The sequence below is a fragment of the Triturus cristatus genome, chromosome 2_1 (genome assembly GCF_964204655.1).
Source record: "Triturus cristatus chromosome 2_1, aTriCri1.1, whole genome shotgun sequence".
NCBI lineage: Eukaryota > Metazoa > Chordata > Amphibia > Caudata > Salamandridae > Triturus > Triturus cristatus.
This window is the reverse complement of record NC_140581.1, coordinates 306,951,940-306,975,925: the sequence shown is the minus strand read 5'-3', so window position 1 is coordinate 306,975,925 and position 23,986 is coordinate 306,951,940. Positions and strand designations below refer to the sequence as shown.

At 43.2% G+C, this 23,986-nt stretch overlaps 1 protein-coding gene across 3 annotated transcripts in view; it reads right to left on the bottom strand.

Moving 5' to 3' along the window:
- Positions 1 to 23,986, bottom strand: part of RIMOC1 (RAB7A interacting MON1-CCZ1 complex subunit 1) — a 352,796-nt gene that overhangs the window by 27,445 nt on the left and 301,365 nt on the right. Inside the window, exon 6 of one of the 3 annotated variants that reach the window (XM_085631180.1) lies at positions 17,029 to 17,316. The exons of 1 other annotated variant lie outside the window; for it this stretch is intronic. In XM_085631180.1, the coding sequence (XP_085487306.1) occupies positions 17,183 to 17,316 (134 nt within the window). In that variant the 3' untranslated portion in view covers positions 17,029 to 17,182. Of the gene's footprint in view, positions 1 to 17,028; positions 17,317 to 23,986 lie in introns of those variants that run through there. One more of the 3 variants, XM_085631187.1, reaches the window with a different exon arrangement.

Here is a 23,986-nt window from a genome sequence, read left to right as displayed (position 1 = left end):
TAGGCTAACTCTCCTGTTGGATAAACTCATTTTACCCAATCAATCGGGATTCATCCCAGGTAGGGCAACAACTCATATTCTCCGCACTCTTTTTTCTCTAGTACAGAACGTCGCGCCGGATTTCCCGCTGGCCGCAGTTTTTTTAGACGCCACTAAGGCGTTTGACTCAGTGGAGTAGGATTATTTAATTGGAGTTCTACAATGCATGGGTTTTCCTAAGCTGTTCCTCTGTTGGATTAAGTTGCTATATCTGCAGCCCACTGCTAAGGTGCTAATCAATGGCCACCTCTCGCCGGCTTTTCCCATAACGAGGGGCACGCGGCAGGGGTGCCAGTTATCCCCGCTTTTATTTGCCATAGTGGTCGAACCATTGGCAATAAACTTCGCCAGCATCATCGCGACCGGGCATTTCACTGCTGTATGCGTCAAATTTTGATATCCGTTTACGCGGATGACATTACCTTATACATCAGAGACCCCAACAAAATGTGAACCCTATCTTGCGAGAATTCCTCGTGTTCAGCAGGTTATCAGGGATTAATATGAATTGGAGTAAATCCCAGTTCTTTCCCCTAACACCTGCGGTTGACCAATTCGTGCTGGATTTCCCCCTGGAGTGGTGCGGCGCAGACCTGCGCTATCTAGGTATTCAGCTGACTGGAGATAGAGAAGCCACCATGCGGCTCAACTATGGTACAGCTATTACGAGACTGGCGGACAATGTCACTCGCTGGATTTGTCTCCCCCTCTCGCTTGCAGGTCGGGCCTCTCTTATTAAAATAGTTGTCCTCCCGCAGTTTCTATATTCATTCATGAATATTCCCTATCACCCTGGCTCTTTTTTTTTTTAAACTCTGCATACTGAACTGTTACGTCTTTTGTGGGGAGGGAAGCAACCACGGCTCCAATGGTCTACGTTGACAAGGCTCTATGCTCAGTGGGGTTTCGACATACCAGACTTTGAGATTTATTTTCTTAGTGCACAGGCGCACTATGCGTACTATTGGGTACACCCTCCTAGGTACATGCCGCAAGTTGCCATGGAAGATTGGCTCGCGGACCCTATTCCACAGTCTGGTCTTATATATGCCCCCGCTAGGTCACGAGCGACACCACCTACTACAGTCACTGGCATGGTGGATGCCTGGCATTGCATTACAGATATATCAGATACTCCCTTGCTATACTCTCCATTGTTACTATTAACCTATCATCCTAGTATACCACTGCTGCAAGAAAAGGGTTTTCATAAGCTGTGTGTGCGGGTTAATATTGCAACCTGGGGTGATTTATTTCACGAGGGCACGTTCCGCTCTGCAGATCATTTCTTTCATGACGAACGGTCCTCTCCTCTGGAATATTTTTTATATGTTTGTCTACAACGGTATGCGGTCAGTTCTCCCTGATTTCCCGCAGGAGCCAGCAACACTAGCGCCCCTGCACTTATTGCTTGGCTCTAAAGATGGTAAAAACATTTGGTGTCAAAATTGTATACCAGTATACGTATGCAACGGGCAGTTGTTTCATGCTCGGCGCACCTGCGATGGTCCGCAGAACTGGGTGAGGAAGTTTCAGATGAGCAATGGGAATATTGCTGCCTTCAGACTTCACAGATCTCCTCTAGTTGTAGACACCGAGTCATACACTACAAATTCCTACATCGTCTAGATTATACCCCGGCTAAGAAATTCAGGTTTAAACTATCTGACAATGATTGCTGTGAAAGGTGTGGGAGGCCAGAGGCCGACTTTCTTCATCTGGCGTGGGAGTGCCCCAGGGTACAGGACTATTGGGAACAGGTACATGTGGCGTTGGAAAAAATGATGGGCAACACGGTAGTGAGGGATCCATGGGTGGCGCTTTTAAGTTACACTTCACAGATACTCAAGCCACAACGTAAGATCCTGGCACTGTCCTTCCTACTGGCAAAGCATAGGGTCGCATGTCGATGGGGCAGGGGGAGGGCCCCGAAATTCAAGACTTGGCTTGGCCACTTGCTTTACTGTCAGGAACAATCCAACATTTACGCTGAGACTTTTCTGCTCGCCTCTCGGCCTAGAGACATTTGGGGCCCACTGCAAAGCTACCTTCTTTTGGGAGGTGCAGAGGGATCAGACACTACTGTTCTGGAAGTTGCTGCTTAACTGTTGTACGGTCATTCCTTGTAGGCACTGCTCTCCTTCGCTGGTGCGAATGGGTGTTGTCCCCCCGACGCAGGGTCTTTGTGTGTGGATCCTCCCTGCCTTGTCAACCTTGATAGGCCATACCCACGCTGTGCCTTGATGCTTTATGTATGAAGTTGTCTCCTTCCCCTGTCTGCGGATATGCATATATAATATCTCATGATTCTACCTGCCCTGCGCATCTCGTGTTCAATGGTCACCTGACATTGAGATATGCATGTAAGGATTCATCTGATTGCTATGTTGGAAAATGTCCCCGCATAATATTGGTTGGGAATGCGCTATCTGTTACTAAGTGTACTTTTCATGGTCCTTGAGGTACGTCTTCATAATTTTATTCTTGTTTCCATAACAATGTAATGTTCATTGCTTGAGATGAAAATACAAAAATAAAGATTTAAAAAAAAAATCCTGATAATAGACCAGCATTAAAGAAATGTAAAGAATCTGACCTTATTGAAAGAGATGGCGTAACACAGCTTGTCCAACCGCCGCATCCTCCTTTTGTGCAGATTGGAGGCAGTAGTTTTTCGTAAACGTTTGGACATTCTTCCATGTCGCAGCACGGCATATCTTGTCCAATGTAACTCCAGCAAACAAAGCTGTAGATGGCGCAACAGTTCTGGTGGAGTGTGCTTTAGCTTTCACCCTGAGTGGTTTGTTTGCTTTTTCGTGGCAGAAGTGAATAGCCGATGCGAGCCATCTGGCAATTGTAGCCTTTGTTACAGCAGTTCCTTGTAGCCTTTATTACAGCAGTTCCTTGTTTCCCGTTTCCGTTTTTCTAATATCCTTTGTCGTTTTTACATCTAATGAATGTAATGACCTCTAAGCTGGAGTAAATGGATTCCGGAAGAAAGCTTGCAGTATCACTGGTTTGTTCAAGTGAAATTGTGTGGGTACTTTTGGAATTAACTTAGGATTTGTCCGCAGGATCACATAGTTTTGTGTAAAATGCAAGAATGGTTCTTTGATCGTAAAAGCCTGAATCTCACTAACCCTTCTTGCAGAGGTGAGAGCCAGTAAGAGGGCTGCCTTCGATGTGAGACATTTGAGATCTGCTTTATGGATCGGTTCAAATGGTTGTCTCATCATTTGTGCTAACACCATATTGAGCTCCCACTCCGGAGGAGGCGAAAGCACAGGAGGGAAAGTGCAAAAAAGTCCTTTCATGAATTGTTTTACAAGAGAAGACGAACATAAAGAAGGAAGCTGCGGAGATTTTGTGTACCTGGAAATAGCAGCCAGGTGAACCTTGACTGACGAGAAAGTGAGTCTAGACTTGGCCAGTGAGAGTAAGTTAGGTAAAATCTGTTCAGCAGGAGCTTGGACTGGATGAACTTTGTTTTCACACCAACAACAAAATCTCTTCTATTTTAAATCACACGTCTGGATAGTGCTTCCAGCAGGAGATTTAGACAGTATGTCTCAACAATCCTGTGAAATGCTGAGATCCTTGAACTCTAGGAATTCAGGAGCCATGCGTGTAAATGCAGGGATTGTGGATCTGGATGAACTACCTGAACACTGTTCCGTGATAACATGGTCGGTGTCGGTTGCAGGCGAATGGGTTTGTCTTGTGACAACAGAAGAATCTCCAGGAACCAATACTGTCTGGGCCAGTGGGGTGCAATCAGAATTAGACGGCAGCCTTCCAGTTTAAATTTCTTGAGCACTCTGGGGATTAATGGAATGGGGGGAAAAGCATAGGCATAGATCCCGAACCATCTCATTGAAAGGGGATTTCCCCTTGACCCCGGTTGAGGGAACCTGCTGGCGTAATATCGGCATTTCTTGTTCTCCTGTGACGCACACAGATCAAGAGCTGGTTTGCCCCATTTCTGAAAGATCCTGTTCACTTGAGTTTGTTTCAACTCCCACTCGTGGCAGCCGGATAGAGATCTGTTTAGCGAGTCCGCCAGTGTATTGTGTAGACCCCTGACATGCTCAGCTTTCAAGGTTATTCTGTGAAACGTTGTCCATTCCCACAATTCTTGCGCTTCCTTGGAAAGCGTTATGGACCTTGTTCCTCCTTGTTTGTTTATGTAGTACATGCTGGTCTTATTGTCGGTACGGACCAGCACTGAGGAACCTGCTATCCTTCGAAGGAAAGCCTGCAGATACAAGAAAATGGCCCAAAGCTCTAGACTGTTGATGGGCTGCTGTTTCTGTAACTGAGACCATCTTCCCTAGATCTGTAAATCCTGCAGATGACCATCTCATCCTTCCATGGAAGCGTCTGTCGTTAATACGAAATCCGGGATGTCTTGCAGAAAAGAGACCTTGGGCAAGATTTGCTGTTTGAGAACACCAACGAAGTGCGTCCACCATACGTGTGGTTATTTGGATAACATCCTCGAAAGAACCCAATGCCTGTTGACATTGTTTCTGCAATTCATCTTGAAGAGGTTTCATTTTGAGCCGCGCTAAAGGGATCAAGTTGATCGCTGAGGAGCACATTCCTAGGAGCGATTTGAATGTTCAAACAGAAACGGACGCTCTTTTTGAAAAGGTTGTTGCTAATTTTTGAAGGCGCACTTGACTATCTTGAGACAAGAATGCTTTGCACTGGACAGTGTCCAGGGATACTCCGAGGAATAGAGTGTTCTGAGTTGGAATTAAATCTGATTTGCCCTTGTTCAAAGTGAGCCCTAGTGAATTGAACAGACGGAGACAAATTGTTGTAGCAACCTTGGCTTCTTGTTTCGACGGAGCTTTGAGCAGCCAATCGTCGAGGTATGGGAAAACTTGGATCCCTCGGGATCGTAAAGTCGCTGCTACCGGTGCTAAGCACTTGGTGAAAATCCATGGCGCCGATTTTAGGCCAAACAGGAGCACCTTGAACTGATAGTGGGTGCCAGCCACTGTGAATCGCAGATATTTTCGATGTTTTGGATGGATAGGGATATGAAAGTATGCGTCTTCCATGTCGAGAGAAATCATGAAATCCCCTTAGTTTAAAAAGCACCCCAAAATATCAGAAAGTGTTACTATCCGGAATGTTTGTTTTTTGAGAAATTTGTTGAGATTGCGGGAATCCAGAATTGGTCGCCATTCTACTGAATTATTTTTGATTAGGAAGAAACGAGAGTAGAAACCTGCTCCTCTCTGCGTGGATGGTACTTCTTCTATTGCTTCCTTGAGGAGCATGATCGAGACTTCATTGTGCAATAAGTGAAGACGAGGGGGAGGGGACCCTTGGGCAGGGTGGTAGGTGGTATCTGGAGAAACTCTAGTGTATGACCCTTAGTGACAAGGTCCAGCACCCAGCGATCTGAAGTGATCTCGTGCCACCGCTGTGCATAAACAGAAATTTTCGCACCCACGGGTAGGGGGGTAAGGTTGACTGGCACCCTGAGAAGCTCATTGCTTTCAAGCAGAGTCACGGCCTTGTTGCTTTGTTCGCTTACGGCCACCCTGGCGAGAGAAACCAGCCATCGATGACTGACAGTAAGAGAATTGGTTGTACGACTGTCAGTACGGAGGTTGGTATTGCCGATACTGCTAATTCGACTGATAGCCGCCTCGATATGTAGAGAATCCTCACCCTCTGGCTCCTCTGAGAGGTATGCGTCTATATTGTAGAGCACCTAAAGATTTTACGGTGTCTGTGTCATTTTTGATTGCCAAAAGGGCCGTCATCTATAAGTTTACCGAACAGTGAATCCCCATCATAGGCCAAGTCCAATATCTTCATCTGAACTTCTGGTCTAAAGGAAGTCGCTTTAAGCCAACCTTGGCACCGAAGAACAGCTGCCCCAGCTAACTGCCAAAAGCTTGTGTTGGCGGTGTCCAATGCGCAGTCAATTGTTTCGGAGGCAGCTCGCTCGCCTTCTAACAAGATCTTCCATGCCTCCTCTCTTTGATCCTCTGGGATAAGATCTATGAATCCCGCCATATCTGATCACATTTGGCAGTCATAACGGCCAATGATTGCCAAGGCATTAGCAGCTCTAATTGAAGCTGCAGCCATAGAAGAGAATTTTTTCTCCAAAAGATCCATACGACGTCCCTACTTGTCTGGAGGAGTGGTAATTGGTGTTGCAAGGCTTTTAGAACGCCATTTTGCAGCCTGAGATTTTACCGAATCTGACCTTGGATGACCTATGAGGCAAGATGGACTGTTCTCTGGAGCACGGTATTTCTTCTCTATTTGAGGCAGCACCGCAGTTATGGATACCGGCGTCTTCATGATTTTCACACTCTCCTGCCAGATGTAATCAATGATGGGAATAGAGCGAATAACCTTCCTAGTATCTTCCTTGAAGTCATGTAAAAAACAGTCTGTTTGATTGACCATAATAGGGAGCCGAAACCTTGTAGCTGCTCTCTGCATTAAATTATGAAATCCTCCGATGTCCTAGGGAGGAGAATCAGAGGGCAAATACGGAGGCGGAGATGGTGTCTCGATTATATAATCTTCCCATGGATCTGGAGCATCTGCCTGCTTAGGCAATCCGCCTTCCTCAACCTCCTCACCCGAGGAGGAAGTGTCTTGAAGTCAAGTGGCAGGTGGATCTTGTGCAGGAGACAGTGTACTAGGTTGAGCAGGCTCTGGTACTGGAACAGGAACCTCTACTTGTGGAGTCGAGTTCTCTATCGGAATCTGCCGCGGAGGAAAGCTCGGATGATAATCCGCCAACATAGCCTGTAGATCTTGTATAAGTGCAGGAGGAAGCTGAGACGTTTCCCTCTGACGAGGTTCCTGTCTGTGATGAAACTGGTATGTATGCCTTGGAGCCATATATTGCCCATGGTAGTAATGCTTCTCTTGGTAACCATCCTCGTCAGTTGCTTGCCATTTAACGTTAAGTTACGATGGACTATGAGCCACTCTGTATGGGTCTTCCTCCTCTTCCTCATCACAATCCTTGTCCTCCATGAAACCTTCTAACAGGTGGGACGGTGGTAGCGGATAAATTTTACTAAAGTCCTGAAAAGGCCTTTGAATTGTCTTTATCTGATAGACTCTCGTTGACTGGGGCGTCGACGGTGCAGAAATACGAATGGTAGGAATGTCTCTAGTCAACAGTCCTGTCGGCGATGGGGGTAGAATCACAGGCTCGTTCATAGATGGGGCCGTCCACGGTGTTGTCGTCGATGCCTCTCCCGTCGATGGTGTCGTCGACGGTATCGTCGTTGACATTGAAGCTGGAATCTTCGTCGACAATAGCTTTGTCGTCAACGGTGTGTCGTCGGCGGGTTTTGACAATGGTCTCGTTGAAATAGAAATTCTCGTCGTCGAGATAGGTGATAAAATAGACATCGTCGAAATAGTCGCCGTCGACGATGGCGTCGAGGACTTAACACATACCGTCGACAATATGGTAAAAGTCGACATTGACACTGATTTTTTGTGCTTGTGCGATGATCTTGGACGCTCTGTGAGTGGAGTAGAAGGCGGAGATGATGCTGGTTCAGAGGAGTGTTTAGAACTCCTCTCTTTGTGAAGAGATTTTTCCTGGGAAGTTTGTAGATGTTTTCTTCCTTCACCTGAGGAGCCTTCTTGAGACCTAGCCCTCTTGCTAGATATGGAAGCTCGGTCCTCTTCCTCAGCCGAAGAAGGACGCTCTTTAGACTTGAGCCACAAAAGTAATCTTGCCTCTCTGTCCCTTAGAGTCTTACTGGGAAAGGTACAGCAGATTTTACAATCTTTAGCCTCATGTTTGGGGTATAGAGGACAAAAGAAGACAATGTTTTTGAAGTTCATCAACATGGACCCTCTTCTTCCCATAGGTCCTGCAGGAGTGGAAGAGGCCCTTCTTAACAGACATGCTTGCTTGAAGAGCTGAAGAGAAGAAAACTGAGTAGCACTCAGGGAGACTCCCTTCCACACAACGTGCGGTGAAAATCTGAGGAGAACTGCTTCTGTTGGGAGTGTTCTAGAGGGTGCTGATAGCTGATTGGTTGGAGCTGACATTTGGTCCTTTTCCTATAAGGACGTAGATAGGCTACTAAGATATTGACTTTGGACTCTTTTGAATTATTTATTACTTATGGCACTACTTTTGTATTTTACCATGGGACTCCCATCTCGGCGGCGGGGAATGATTCAGGCATGTGAATCTATGAAAGATACCCCAATACTGGATAATTGGGGTAATAAACCCCATCTGCCTCCCAGGGATGGCAGAAAGACTGTCCTTTTTTGTTTTTTTTTGGGGGGGGGGGGGATGGGGGCATTGGCATGCCCATTCTGGGCAGTCCCCACCCATCTTTCACAAAGAAAAGAAAATTCTGGTGTCTAGTGGACTTTCCACACCCCCCATTGTGGGGCATATCGGTAGTAATAACCCCCATCTGCCTCCCAGAGGGGGCAGAAAGACTATCCCTTTTGTTCTGGAGGGTGGAGGCATTGGCATGCCCATTGTGAGCAGCCCCGCCCCTCTTTAATAAAAAAAAACAATAATCCCTGGTGCCCAGTGGACTTCCTGTCCCAGGGTCTGCAGGTGGCAGATTTGGGGCTATTGCCCCCATCTTCACCCCAGGAGGGGGCAGAAAGACCGGGGCAATTATTGGGAGGGGTGGGGGCAATATTATGCGTGTTTAGTGCAGTCTTCACCCCTAGATATATATAGAAATAAATCCCTGGTTCCTACTAGGTTTTCTGCCCTCCGGGTGAGGCGATGAGGTCCTCTTGTGTCCTGAGGACCTCAGGAAACAAGGGGACTTCATCCCTCGAGCAGCAGTGCGCCAAGAGGCGAGTTTGCAGAGTGGTAAAAAGGGGGAGTGGACTCGGACCACCTCTCTGCAATCCAGCAGTGTGGCGCTTACTGAAGGTACCTGGTGGGCTAGTTGGCCCCTAGGGTTCCTCAGTACTGAAGGGGACTTAATCCCCCAACTTAGAAAGTGCCAAGGGGCGCATTTGCAGAATGGTGGGGAAAGGGGTGTGGACTTTGTCCACCTCGCAGCAATCCCACTGTGTGGGGATTACTGGAGGTAAGAGGTAGGCTAGTTGGCCCCTAAAGGACCCCCAGCAGTGGAGGGGAATTCAATCCCCATCCAAGAGCAAGCCAGGGAGCGCGTTTGTAGAGTGGTGGGCAAAGGGGGCGTGGCCTGCTACGAGTACTTTCCAAAGATGCTGTGTGGGACTTAATGAAGGTAATAGGAGGGGTAGTTGGCCACCAAGGACGTCCTTGGGGGCCAACTACCCCTCTTTACCTCCAGTAAGTCCCACACAGTGGGATTGCTACGAGTTCTTTGGAGGCCATGCCCCCCTTTCTCCAACACTCTGCAAACGCGTCTCCTGGCAGACTACGGGATGGGGGATGAAGTCCAATTTATTCCTGAGGGAGTTTGGGGGCCAAGAAGCCCTGCTGTAAGTCCTACGCAGCGGAATTCCTGAGCGCTGGGCGGTGGCCCAGCACCCTTTCTCCACCACTCTGCAAACGTGACTACTACTTAAAGAAGCATCTTTCTGCACCTCTGACTTAGAGGTAGCTTTAATCTCCCTGCCCTATTATATACTAGGGCCTTACAGAGAAGGTCATGCCAATCACAGGGGTACCCCAACCTATAGTGTACCCTAGTGTATGTAGGTGTTTTCACTGGATTCTAAGTGTTTTTTAGCATAGCACTGGCTCTGGGCCTGGTTAGTCAGAGCCAGTTGCCACCAGTACCAGTCAGCAAAAAGTTGGGGGCACAGGATGACTTTGCAACAAGGCCTCCTTCTGCACATCTGTTGGTTCTTTCTGCATATCTCTTGCTTATTACTGAGCCTTTCTCCCTCTTTCTTCACATGCCCTACCTCTGTAGGCATAGTTAGAAATTAACATTTAAAAAACCTTTGAAATTCACTGAAAAAAACCATAGGTTTCAGGGATGTTCTAGTTAGTTGGACATTTCACTCGAACAAAACCAGAGAAATTCGGCCATTATAGTTAGTTGTGTGGAGAAGTGTGGCTCAATGATTGGAGCGGCAGACCCTGATGCAGAGGTCTAGCCCGGGACCAGGGTTCAATTCCCCGCCTCGGGCTCAAAAATTCCACGGACCTGATAATTCTCGCCTCAGTGCCTATTCCAATCATGGAGTCCCACTCTGCAACTCTGGGCAATAGCTTGCTTAATCTCCACAACGGCCCCCACAACGCTAAGGATGCCTGGCCTCCACCTTGGGGGTGCCCAGGAGTGGACGCTTCACAGGGAAAGCCAGGATGGGTTCCACAGCGGTATTCGTACAAGCGCCTTGAGACCCTTGCGGGTGAGTAGTGCGCTATACAAGTATCAAATTTACATTTAGTTCAGCTAACTATAACTCGCGCCCCCGCAATGCACTGCTGATGACGTCATATATTATATCATTCATGACATGGTCAGTGACATCACTGATGACATCTCAAATGATATATACACACACATGTATATATATGCACATATATATACATTACCTACTGGCGGTCGCCAGTAGGTAGTTATAGTTAGGACCACGTTTCCATAGGAAAACCTCAACATTCTATTTTGAATAACTTTGGCGCCGGTCGATGAATCCTCGCGAATTTCTCAAAATAGGTGGGGCGCTACGCTCCGCTCCTACCCTGAAAGTCTCGGGGGGATCCGTCAAGCGGGGGCTGAGATAAAAGGGGGGTCCCAAAACGCGTTTTTCCCATGCATTTTTCCATAGGACCTTTAGAACGAGCTACAGCCCGAACGGCTGAACAGAATTACTCAAAATTTGGCAGAGAGGTAGTCCCTAGGTCAAGGAAGTGCCTTTTGTAGGTTTGGTGTAAATCTGTTCAGTAGATTCTGAGAAAATAGCCTTTAAATCAATATATATATCTGAGCCCGCTTACGGTACGCTTACCGTACGCTTACGGTAAGCGTACGGTGGCGTGCGCGAGCGCGATTCTGATTGGCTCTTAGATCTTAGTAAACATTCGAATCGGCCGAAACCAGGAAGCGGCGGCCGCCATTTTCTGTGTTTCACTCTGAAAAAAAAAGAGTGAAAACAAGAAAAGGGGGCTATGAGGAGAGTTACAGACCCCCTTACATTTGTGAGGGGGTCAAAGAAGGACTGTAAAGTACAAAACAAACATTTATTGATTTTTAAAAAAAATCACGGGGTACGCGTACGGTAAGCTTACGGTAAGCGTACGGAAGAAACATGGCGTGCGCGAAGGAGATTCTGATTGGCCCATAGATCTTAGTAAACATTCGAATCGGCCGAAACCAGGAAGCGGCGGCCGCCATTTTGTGTGTTTCACTCAGAAAAAAAACAGAGAAAACAAGGAAAGGGGGCAATGAGGAGAGTTACAGACCCCCTAACATTTGTAAGGGGGTCAAAGAAGGACAGAAAAGTACAAAAAAAACATTTATTGATTTTAAAAAAAATCACGGGGTACGCGTACCGTAAGCTTACGGTAAGCGTACGGTAAAAAAAATTAAAAAAAAAAAATGAAAAGCAGATTTAAGAGTTTGCTCTTCATATGTCCTCCATGTGCGCACGGTGCGCGAAGCGCATCGTGCGTTCATGGCCCATCTAGCGTAATGTGCGCGCACGGTGCGCGAAGCGCACCGTGCGCGCATGGAACGGAATGCGTTAAGTGGGCGCGCACGCCACAAATGGCGTAAAGTAACTTAGCATTTAAAAAAACGTACAAATTCACTGAAAAAACCATAGGTTTCACACATGTTATAGTTAGCTGGACATTTTACTGATAAAAAACCAATGAAATTCCCCCGTTATAGTTACTGTAGGCAACTATAACTCACGCGACCGTAATCCTCTGCTGATGACATATGTGTCTTTATGAAAAAAAAATATTTGTAATATATGTATAGCTAAAATTTAATGGAAGAAGACATGGGCAAATAAGTGTCTAAATACAGTATTAGCATCAGCAGAGGATTGCGGTCGCGTGAGTTATAGTTGCCTACAGTAACTATAACGGGGGAATTTCATTGGTTTTTTATCAGTAAAATGTCCAGCTAACTATAACATGTGTGAAACCTATGGTTTTTTCAGTGAATATATATATATATAGTGCTCTCTGATGCCCAACATCCAAAAACTGTGGAATTGCTTGATATTTCTTTAACACTGTGCCTGCATTGTGAGTCCTTCATCACTGTCTAAGGTTGCATACATTTAAACCTGAGAGCAACTGACCCTCGTTTTTTGCATATGATTAACGCCACAGCATGGGTTGAAACGCATTATGCTATGTTATCTGGATTACCTGCTGCCATTAAAACAACTGTGGTTCACTGTTTCTCGACTGGAGGGGTTGTTTGTTCACATTCTGGACTATGTGTGACTTTGACTTTTCTGGTGATGTATATATATATATATATTCACTGAAAAAACCATAGGTTTCACACATGTTATAGTTAGCTGGACATTTTACTGATAAAAAACCAATGAAATTCCCCCGTTATAGTTACTGTAGGCAACTATAACTCACGCGACCGCAATCCTCTGCTGATGCTAATACTGTATTTAGACACTTATTTGCCCATATCTTCTTCCATTAAATTTTAGCTATACATATATTACAAATATTTTTTTTTCATAAAGACACATATGTCATCAGCAGAGGATTACGGTCGCGTGAGTTATAGTTGCCTACAGTAACTATAACGGGGGAATTTCATTGGTTTTTTATCAGTAAAATGTCCAGCTAACTATAACATGTGTGAAACCTATGGTTTTTTCAGTGAATTAGCAAGGTTTTTTAAATGCTATTTCCTAACTATAACGTGTGTGAAACCTATGGTTTTTTCAGTGAATATAAATATATATACACACACACATATACATACATATACACACATACACATATACACACACAAATATATATATACACACATATATATACACAAACACATATATATATACACATATATACATACTCACACATATATATACACGCACACATATATATACACGCATTTATATATAAACACCCACATATATACACAGATATAAACATATATACCCAAATATATATACGCATATATACACATATATATATTATATATATATATATTTATATATTTTATCTACTGGCGGTCGCCAGTAGATAGTTATAGTTAGGACCTATTTTCCATAGGAAATCCGCAACATTCTATTGGGAATATCTTTGGCGCCGATTGACGAATCTTCGCGAAATTATCATAACTTTTGACCAGCTCCGCTCCTACCCTGAAAGTTTTGTGGTGATTCGTCAAGCGGGGGCCGAGAAAAAAGGGGGGTCCCAAAACGCGTTTTCCCCATGCAATTTCCAATAGGATCTGTTGTCGCAGCTACAGCCCAAACCGCTGAACAGAATTACACCAAATTTGGCAAAGAGGTAGTCCTCAGTTCGGACTCGTGTCTTTTGCATATTTGGTGTGAATCTGTGCAGTAGTTCCCGAGAAAATGAGGGTAAAAAAGTTAGTGATATCTATGGCTGCGGAGGATCCGCGGACCCTACCCGCACCGTAAGCGCACCCTCCCCGAACTGAGCGCGCACCCTCCCGATCGCGCGGTGAATGCTAATTGGCTGTTGAGCGTCTCTCTACATTCGAAACCAGGAACTGTTGGTGGCCATTTTCTGCCTCAGTAGAAGCGAGGCTGAAGAAGCAAGGGGAATAAGTGTGTAAAAGATATAAAGGGGGCAGAGTGGAAATACTCTGACCATCTAGAGGTGCTTAGGGGGTCCCAGAAGGACCCCCTGGGGCCCCCCTTTTAAAAAAAAAAAAAGCAGCGAAATGCGCGCACGGTGCGCGCATCCTATCGCGGTGGATGCACGGATCCTCCCGCGGTGGGTTCGCAGATCCACGGCAATGTTTTTTGAAAAACGACAAGAAATCATTGGTTGTATAACAACTTTCTACACTGAAAGGTAGGGTGTATATTTTTGTTTTTTAAAGGTATGAATGTTATTGGTTAATAAAAACAGATTGTAAGGAACATTATATATGATAAGCTGATATGTTGAAAAGTCAAGCACACTTCCTGTCTTGTGTAGGAACATTGTGTGCTGAACTTGTGACCTGTGAGCTCAGTGCAGTGTTCCATGACCTGTTTCTATGGTAACAGGCAGAAGGCAGATTGGGGGAAGGGTTGAAATGTATTTTAGTTGGAAAGGGTTGAAATGTTTAACCAATAGAAATGTGTGTTTGCTTTTGAGTTTATGTGCGAAGGATTGTGATTTGATGTTTACATGTATATGTGTGGAAAATGAAAGGGAAACTTCTTCATTCTTTGCTTTTGCTGAGAGGTGCACAGTGCAGAGATTCTGTAAAAGAAAATATGGTGAGTGATTGATATACTCCTTAATCTACAAAAGAACTTGAAAGATGAGTTATTTAATTGTGAGGGGATGTATGTAGACTATTTTGATTTTAATCAGACTAATGTATTTTTCCTGCTAAAGTGTAGGGAGTACTTTTTTTCTCTACAATGTGTGTGCATGTATAAACCATTCTGTGATAGGCATTTGTGCTTTTCATGTGTTTGTAGACAGATAACTGTGCAGTTTTTATATTTTGGTAGAATTAGAAACCAGTCATTGTTTATGAATTTGTGAAATGAGTTATGTTATGTTTCTATACTAAAATGTAGTACTACTTCTAGATGAAGAAATGTGTTTTGATATAGTGCAAGGGATAGTGTTGTTTGTCTAGAATCACACAGTGAATGTGCATTTGGGAACCACTGTGAGAGAAGCATTTGGTAACATCGTGTATTTGCTGACAGATAACTGTTTTAAAACCAGTCAGGTTGTCAAGTTTTAGTAGCATTAGAAGACAGTTATGGCTTATGCTTTCATTAAATGAGTCAGGCTTTGACACAAAAGTGCAGTCCTGAAATATGCAGATTGTGTGCAGTTCCCTTACCACTTGCACTGTAGTGAATGAGTTTTGGTAAACTCATATGGATAGTGGTGCTTGTCTAGAATCACACTGTGAGTTAGTGTGTATTTGGGATCAGTATGAGAGAATCATTTGGTAACATCATGTATTTGCTGACAGATAACTGTTTTAAAATCTGTCATGTTGTGAAGTTTTAGTAGCATTAGTAGCATTAGAATCCAGTCTTTGCTTATATGTTGATTAAATGAGTCATGCCTTGACACTGATGTGCTGTACTTAAATATGTAGATTGTGTGCAGTCCCCTTACCCAGTAGTGAATGAGTTTTGGTAAAGTCCTAGGATAGTGTTGATTGTCTAAAATCACACTGTGAGTCTGTGTGCATTTGGGTAAGGATTGTGAGAGAAGCATTTGGTAACATCGTGTATTTACTGACAGATAACTGTTTTAAAACCTGTCATGTTGTCAAGTTTTAGTAGCATTAGAAGCCAGTCTTTGCTTATGCGTTGATTAAATTAGTCAGGCATTGACATTAAAGTGTAGTCATGAAATATGTAGATTGTGTGCAGTTCCTTTACCACTTCCACTGTAGTGAATGAGTTTTGGTAAACTCCTAGGGATAGTGTTGTTTGTCTAGGATCACACTGAGTCTGTGTGCATTTGAGAACCACTGTGAGAGAGGCATTTGGAAACATCGTGTATTTGCTGACAGATAACTAATTTAAAACCTCTCATGTTGTCAAGTTTTAGTAGCATCAGAAGCTAGTCTTTGCTTATGCATTGATAAAATGAGTCAGGGTTTGACACTAAGGTGCAGTACCATGTACTATTCTGTTCACTGTGGCAGAACTGAACATTTAAAAGTTTTACCTAAGCAGTCCTAGAAGTAGTCTGATTATTTAGTCAGTTTCTAAGTACCCAATAGACTGCTTCAAATGTCTATGCAGTATGCATGTAGTGTTCTAACATACTATAAACTTGTCTTTTACACCTTCAATTCCCTAGTCAGTATCCATACACTTCCAGCAAACACCCTGTCACTCCATTTGCACTCCTCTAGTGACCCATTCAGCATAATGCACTAATCCATTCACGGCGCCAAACCCTAATAAATTCACCCAGGCACTCTCCTTGCAGTACTCTAATCATTCAGTCAGTACCCAAGTACTCATCCAGTGACCCAGGCCTTAGTATATGGACTGCTTCAAACCCTTATCCACTATTCATGCAGTCCTCTAACCACCTACACACTTGTCTTTCACACCTTCAATTCTCCAGTCAGTATCCATACACCTCCAGGAAACACCCTTTCACTCCCTTTGCAGTCCTCTAGTGACCCATTCAGCACCATGTACTAATCAATTCACTGTGCTAAAACCCAAACACTTATAAATTCACCAAGATACTATCTTTGCAGTACTCTAATCATTCAGTCAGTGCCTAAGTATTCATACACTGAGTCAGGTCTTAGCATATGGACTTCTTCAAACCCCTATCCACTATGCATGCAGTCCTCTAAGCACCTACACACTTTTCTTTCACTCCTTCAATTCCCCAGTCAGTATCCATACAGTCCAGCACTTGTGACTGCCTTTGCACTCCTCTAGTGACTCATTCAGTACCAAGTACTAATCCATTCCCTGTGCGAAAAGCCTAGCACTAATAAATTCACCTAGGCACTCTCCTTGCTGTACTCTAATCATTCAGTCAGTCAGTACAAATGGACTGCTTTAAATGCCTATGCAGTATTGATGCAGTCCTCTAATCACCTACACAGTTGTGTTTCACACCTTCAATTCCCTAGTTAGTATTCATACTCTTCTAGCAAACACCCTGTCACTCACCCAGTGTGTCTCCTTATAGTACTGTAATCATTTAGTCAGTTAGCATGTAGTCTTTTAGTGAGGTAGGCTTTAGGGCATGAACTGCTTCAAAGTAGTATGCACTATGCATGTAGTGTTTTAACGATCGTCACACTTGTGGTTCAGGGCTATAGTTTCTTAGTCAGTTTTTATATAAAATGTGTTTGTAAAGTAATGGAATAGTATACATTTGAAAGTTATTAATATACATTTATTTGTGATTCTTTTTTACAGGTTCAGAACAGGAGTGTTTCTCCTCTGTTTGCACTCTTCTCGTGCAAGATTGTTTGGATGAAGGGTCCTTAGATGTTTCATCATACTTGCTGTGCCGCACGAGTATTTTTTGTTAGGACCCCCTCGTAACAGAACTCTTTGGCAAAACTTGCGAATGAAGAAGGTGGCATTGGTCTTTGTTTGCCCCTTGGAAAAAGTTTAAAATTTCTTCACCACTGAAGTAAAACGTTGTGGGCGTGGTGCCTTCTGAAAAAAAAAACATCCTCAGATTCGGTAAATATTTTAAAGCGGCAACATTTACAGTTTTTGCAAGTTAAACTTATAAAATTTTGTTAGCTGTATACATTTTATATATCTGTGATTTGTTTCTTGTAGTATTTTGTTAAGAATACCATGTTGGGTTTCTTTTAACCCCTTCCCCGCTCATGACGGAACCACTCCGTCATGAGCCACGGTTGCGCTGTGCTCATGACGGAGTGGTTCCGTCATGCTACGGCCGTTGGCGGCCGCTTCGCCCACGCGGCGCTAATTCCCCGCCTGTGCGGGCGATTAGCGCAGTGGGCGGAGACGTGACGGAACCACTCCGTCATGAGCACAGCTCAACCGTGGCTCGTGACGGAGTGGTTCCGTCACGAGCACAGCACCACCGCGCTGCCCCCAAACCCCCCCCCAGCACCGCGGAGGAATTCCTGCAGCGGCGAAGGGGTTAACAATCTTTTTGATTTTCCAGGTGTGTCGTCCACATCCGTGGTTCCCACAGGAGTGTTCCGCTTTGTTGTTTTGTATTATTGTTGTTACATTTTGTTTATTAGTTTATTGTTTATATTTATGTTAATAAAAATATAAAGTTTGAAAATAGTTTATCGTTTATATATTTATTATAAAAAATAAAGTTTGAAAAAAAAATTAATAATGATTTTGGTTGTTCTCTTAACTGCTGTGTGACTCTTTCTTGTTCTTATTACTGTTATTTGATGGAGTCCACCATGGTGTTGGGGCACTTATCGCTGGAATACTAGTGATATCTGCAGTTTGCACCAACTTCTGAATAGTGTGTTAGATTTATCTCAACTTTACTTCCGTTAAAGTGCTGATAATGAAATGGAGAGTAGCCGTTCCCGTGCAAAAAGATATGAGGTGCACCTTTGCGATTTATTCTAAATACTAAAATCCTGTATTGTATTACACTGAGGTATTGGCTGCACTTACAGTGTACACACGAAATCTATTAAGAAATCTCATTGTATTTATATTGATTGGGAATAGTGCGTCAGGTGCTGGATCTTGACGAGATACACTGCTCAGTTCGTATTTTGTTCTGCACACGAAAAAAATCACATCACAACTTTCACACCAATTGCAATGCGAAACAAATTCCGGCGATAAGACACGTTAGCACCAGGGATTTTACACCTGGTTTCTGCTGGTGTTAAGCAGGACAACTACCTGCACCATGAAAGGGAACACAGCCAAGAGCCACACCAGAACACCCACAGGTGCCATAGAGTCAATGAGTATGATACAGGGATACCCATGAGGGCCAGAAGACTCATCTCAACAACTCCAGGACCGCCAATGCCCCCCAAACCCATATCTTAGTAAGTGTGTCCCTGTGGTCATTGTCTTAGCATGATAGGCACGAGCCCTGCAACATCATAGAGTGCAGTCACCTCAGCATTGGCAGTGAGCCTGGATGTGTAGCTACGTACGCATCCTCCTGCATGCACAACTGGCGTGTGCTGGTCTGGGGTTCACAGGTCAGTGCAGGGGTGTGCCTATCCGGCAAGGGGAACGGGGTGTCTCGGACATGTCCGTGTACAGGAAGTGCGGTAAGTGTGTCTCTGTGTTCTGGTGTGGCCTGTTGCAAGAGCCGCAGCAGTCGATGTTGTAAAGTGGCATGCACCACCTCCAAACGGCACTGTGATGTTGTAGTTGGAATGTAGCAGGACATGCGCAAATAGGCCTTACAATGGTGTGCCGTACGAGTGCACGAGATACAACAGCTCACCGTACAAAAGTGTGGGGGCTCGTGGGAGGGAGGAGCAGCCGTTTGGCAGCATAACACACAGTGAACTCGACCATGTGCCACATGTTGGGCATCTCATCCATGATGACCACGGTCGCAGACATCCCACAACACCAACGACTGGCCTTTGTACACATCCTGTATGAATGCAGCGTGGTTTTCACTTCTATGCTCGTTCAGTGGTGTGATGTTGGCGGGTTGTGTGACTTGTGCTCCTTGTTGGTGTGTTTCATTTTGGCCAGTGTTAGTCTATATTTGTTTTAATTGTGCATGTGTGCCATTCTGCCCATCTCCCCCCTTCCCCCACTCCCTGCTTCTTCCTCTTCCTAGTGCTGTTGTGTCTATAATTTTGTTGCTGCACACATAAATACATGTAAAGAATAAATTAGAATAGTTCCTTGATTCTTTTAGGTTTCAAAACTTCTCTATTGGTTTCTTTTCAATTTTCCATATGAACCGTTTTTTAAAATATTTAACAACACATAGAAGTCAGAAGTGCAACGTATTCTATCAACACACTTTCCAGAACATTCTACAATATGTGCAGGTTAAAAGTTCATCAATTTGTTTTTAACTTTACGATATTTTTTTGTACCATTTTCTTGAACATTTAACAACACATGCAGGTTAAAAGTTGACGATTGTTTTAAGTTCGAACAGTGCCTTCCAAATGCAAGTAGCAGGTGTGGTTGAGCTGAGCAAATTTTATCCTATTATATGTACTCCACGTTGAAACTGCTTTTTCTTAACCAATCACAAAGATGCTTTTCCACAAAACTAATGTGCACCCTACTTTTAAAAAAGAATGCTTTTCATGATATCTTCAGAGATAAGTTATAGATAGGAATTAGCATTTAAAAAACCTTTGAAATTCACTGAAAAAACCATAGGTTTCATGCACGTTATAGTTAGGAATTGGCATTTAAAAAAACTTTGAAATTCACTGAAAAAACCAAAGGTTTCAGGGGCGTTATAGTTAGGAATTGGCATTTTAAAAACCTTAGAAATTCACTGAAAAAACCATAGGTTTCAGGGGTGTTATAGTTAGCTGGACATTTCCCTCATACAAAACCCTAGAAATTCCCCTGTTATAGTTAGTTCAGCCAACTATAACTCGTGCCCCCGCAATGCACTGCTGATGACGTCACATATTACATCACTCATGACATGGTCAGTGACATCACTGATGACATCTCAAATGACATCACTGATGACATCACTGATGACGTCATCCATGTGATAAATTAGTGCATCTTCTTTCACCCTAATATAACCTTTGATACACCGACTCAAAATTTCAGACGGCCATTTTGCCAACCATAGATACTCCAATACCAATAACTACTCACCCACTCATTGACTTTTAGGTCTACATACATCTCCACTCACTCACCTGTACAGTCACTCATACTTACAGTCACTCTGTGCATTTATACACCTATATAGACACTCACACACCGCCAATCATCCATTGAGGTACTGATACAACTAGTCAGTCATGCAAATAATTAATCACAGTAAAATTTACTCACCTATACAGTTAAAAACCCTCAAGTTCACTTACTCATAAAAATACTAACAAATTCTGTGTCTTCCTGCAGAAAAACAAACAGCACATGGCACAGATATCCTTGCACTATGGCGCATACAGCCGCTCCCAAAATCACACACTCTCACATATAGATAGTTATATACTCTTACACACATATACACTGCGTTTCACATATGTAGTTACTGACACATGTACAATTGAGATATACATTCAATCACTAACACACCCATACATACACTCACCCAACCATACAGTCCATCACAGATGCACTCTTAAAAACATGCACCCACTGAATCACCCACTCACACATCTAGTCACAGAGTCACACACACCCTACCCACACAAACACTCAGGCACCCATACAGATACTCAGACAACCAATCAATAACCCATATAGACACTCATATAGCTATTCACAAAACCATGCAGCCACTTATACACCAACACACAGACACATACAGACATTCACAAGGTTTAGTCACTAGTTTGCAGTAAGATACATTTAATGACTCACTTATAGACTTAGTTACGCACCTAGAAAATCATCCATTCACACACTTGTACACCCACTTATTTTTCAACAGGCCTTTCCCTATATATATTAAACATAACAAAACTGTTCAGAAACACATACTCAATGGATGATGTCATCAGTGATGTCATCAGTGATGTCATTTCAGATGTCATCAGTGATGTCATCAGTGATGTCACTGACCATGTCATGAGTGATGTAATATGTGACGTCATCAGCAGTGCATTGCGGGGGCGCGAGTTATAGTTAGCTGAACTAACTATAACAGGGGAATTTCTAGGGTTTTGTATGAGGGAAATGTCCAGCTAACTATAACACCCCTGAAACCTATGGTATTTTCAGTGAATATATATATATATATATATATATATATATATATATATATATATATATATATATATATATATATTCACTGAAAAAAACATAGGTTTTACAGATGTTATAGTTAGGAATGAGCATTTAAAAAACCTTTCAAATTCACTAAAAGGTGTAATTATGACAGAGGGACCGAGCCTACTTAAGGCAATTACTATATTTACCCTGTATGGACCACAATTACCAGCATGCAGCTGGTTGGTAAAAACTATGCCACGCCCACCTAGGGCGGTGTTTCTGTCAATAAAAGGAGAGAAACTAACAGTGGTGGAATGTCGTGTCCCTCTGTTTACAGTTCATGAAGAAGGGGCGGAACAGCCTTGAAACGCGTCGGACTTGAAAATTAATGAAATAAGACCGAGGTTGGCGTGCATCAGCAAGGCCAGTATTACCGCATGGTGGGGGAGAGCGTTGTGTGCCCTATTGAAGCTTGAGGGCTATTGTGGAACAATATATATATATATATATATATATATATATATATATATATATATATATATATATATATATATATATATATATATATATATATATATATATTCACTGAAAAAAACATAGGTTTTACAGATGTTATAGTTAGGAATGAGCATTTAAAAAACCTTTCAAATTCACTAAAAAACCATAGGTGTCAGGGACGTTATAGTTAGTTGGACATTTAACTCATATAAAACCATAGGAATTCCCCTGTTATAGTTAGTTGAGCTAACTATAACTCACGCGCCCGCAATGCACTGCTGATGACATCATATATTATATCATTCATGACATGGTCAGTGACATCACTGATGACATCTCAAATGATATATACACACACATGTATATATATGCACATATATATATAAATATATATACACACACATATACATACATATATACACACATACACATATACACACACAAATATATATACACACATATATACACAAACACATATATATATATATATATATTATCTACTGGCGGTCGCCAGTAGATAGTTATAGTTAGGATCGTGTTTCCATAGGAAATCCGCAACATTCTATTTGGAATAACTTTGGCTCCGATTGACGAATCCTCGCGAAATTTTCAAAATAGGTGGGGCGCTCCGCTCCGCTCCTTCCCTGAAAGTCTCGGGGGGATTCGTCAAGCGGGGGTAAAAGCATATATATATCTATTAGCGCGCACCGTGCGCGTACGGTAAAACTTACCGTACGCGCACGCTGCCGTGCGCGATTCTGATTGGTTGTAAGATCTTAGTAAACATTCGAATCGGTCGAAACCAGGAAGTGTCGGCCGCCATTTTGTTTCTCGCAGTCTGAGGGGGTGAAAAACAAAGGTGGAGAACGTGAAAAGGGGGCAGGGTGGACAGTTCCTGACCCCCTAGCCTTTGTCATGGTGTCCCAGAATGAACCCCCATGTGGCAAAATTTCCTTTAATTTTTTTCGAAAAATCACGGAGTACGCGTAGCGTGCGCGTACGGTAGAAACGGAATAATTCCGCGAACTGCGTAACATTGGCGCGCGGTGCGCAAAGCGCACCGCGTGCCCACAGCATGCGCACGGTGCGTGAAGCGCACCGTGCGCGTACGGTACGCGCACGGTGAAAAACCTTAAATAAAATACATAACTTAGCATTTAAAAAAATGTACAAATTCACTGAAAAAACCATAGGTTTCACACACGTTATAGTTAGGAATTAGCATTTAAAAAACCTTGCAAATTCACTTAAAAAACCATCGGTTTCACACATGTTATAGTTAGCTGGACATTTCACTCATGAAAAACCATTGAAATTCCCCCGTTATAGTTAGTGCAGGCAACTATAACTCACGCGACCGCAATCCTCTGCTGATGACGTCAGATATTACATCACTGATGACATATGTGTCTTTCTGAAAAAAAAATATTTGTAATATATGTATAGCTAAAAATTAATGGAAGAAGACATGGGTAAATAATTGTCTAAATACAGTGATGTAATATCGGACGTCATCAGCAGAGGATTGCGATCGCGTGAGTTATAGTTGCCTGCACTGACTATAACGGGGGAATTTCAATGGTTTTTCACGAGTGAAATGTCCAGCTAACTATAACATGTGTGAAACCTATGGTTTTTTAAGTGAATATATATACACATATATACATACACTCACCCATATATATACACACACACACACATATATACACGCATTTATATATAAACACCCACATATATACACACATATAAACATATATACCCAAATATATATACATATATTTATATATATATATTTTTTTTATTCACCAAATTTCCCCTCGGGAATAACGCACTCCACGGACTTCGTGTTCTTCAGTCCTTTATTTAAAAGTGCTGGCAGACCGGTTTCGGCAACAAGCCTTCATCAATGCCTCAAGCGTGTGAAGTCACAATGCCCCCATTTAAATATCTTGGCGCGCTTCCTCATTATTTATGG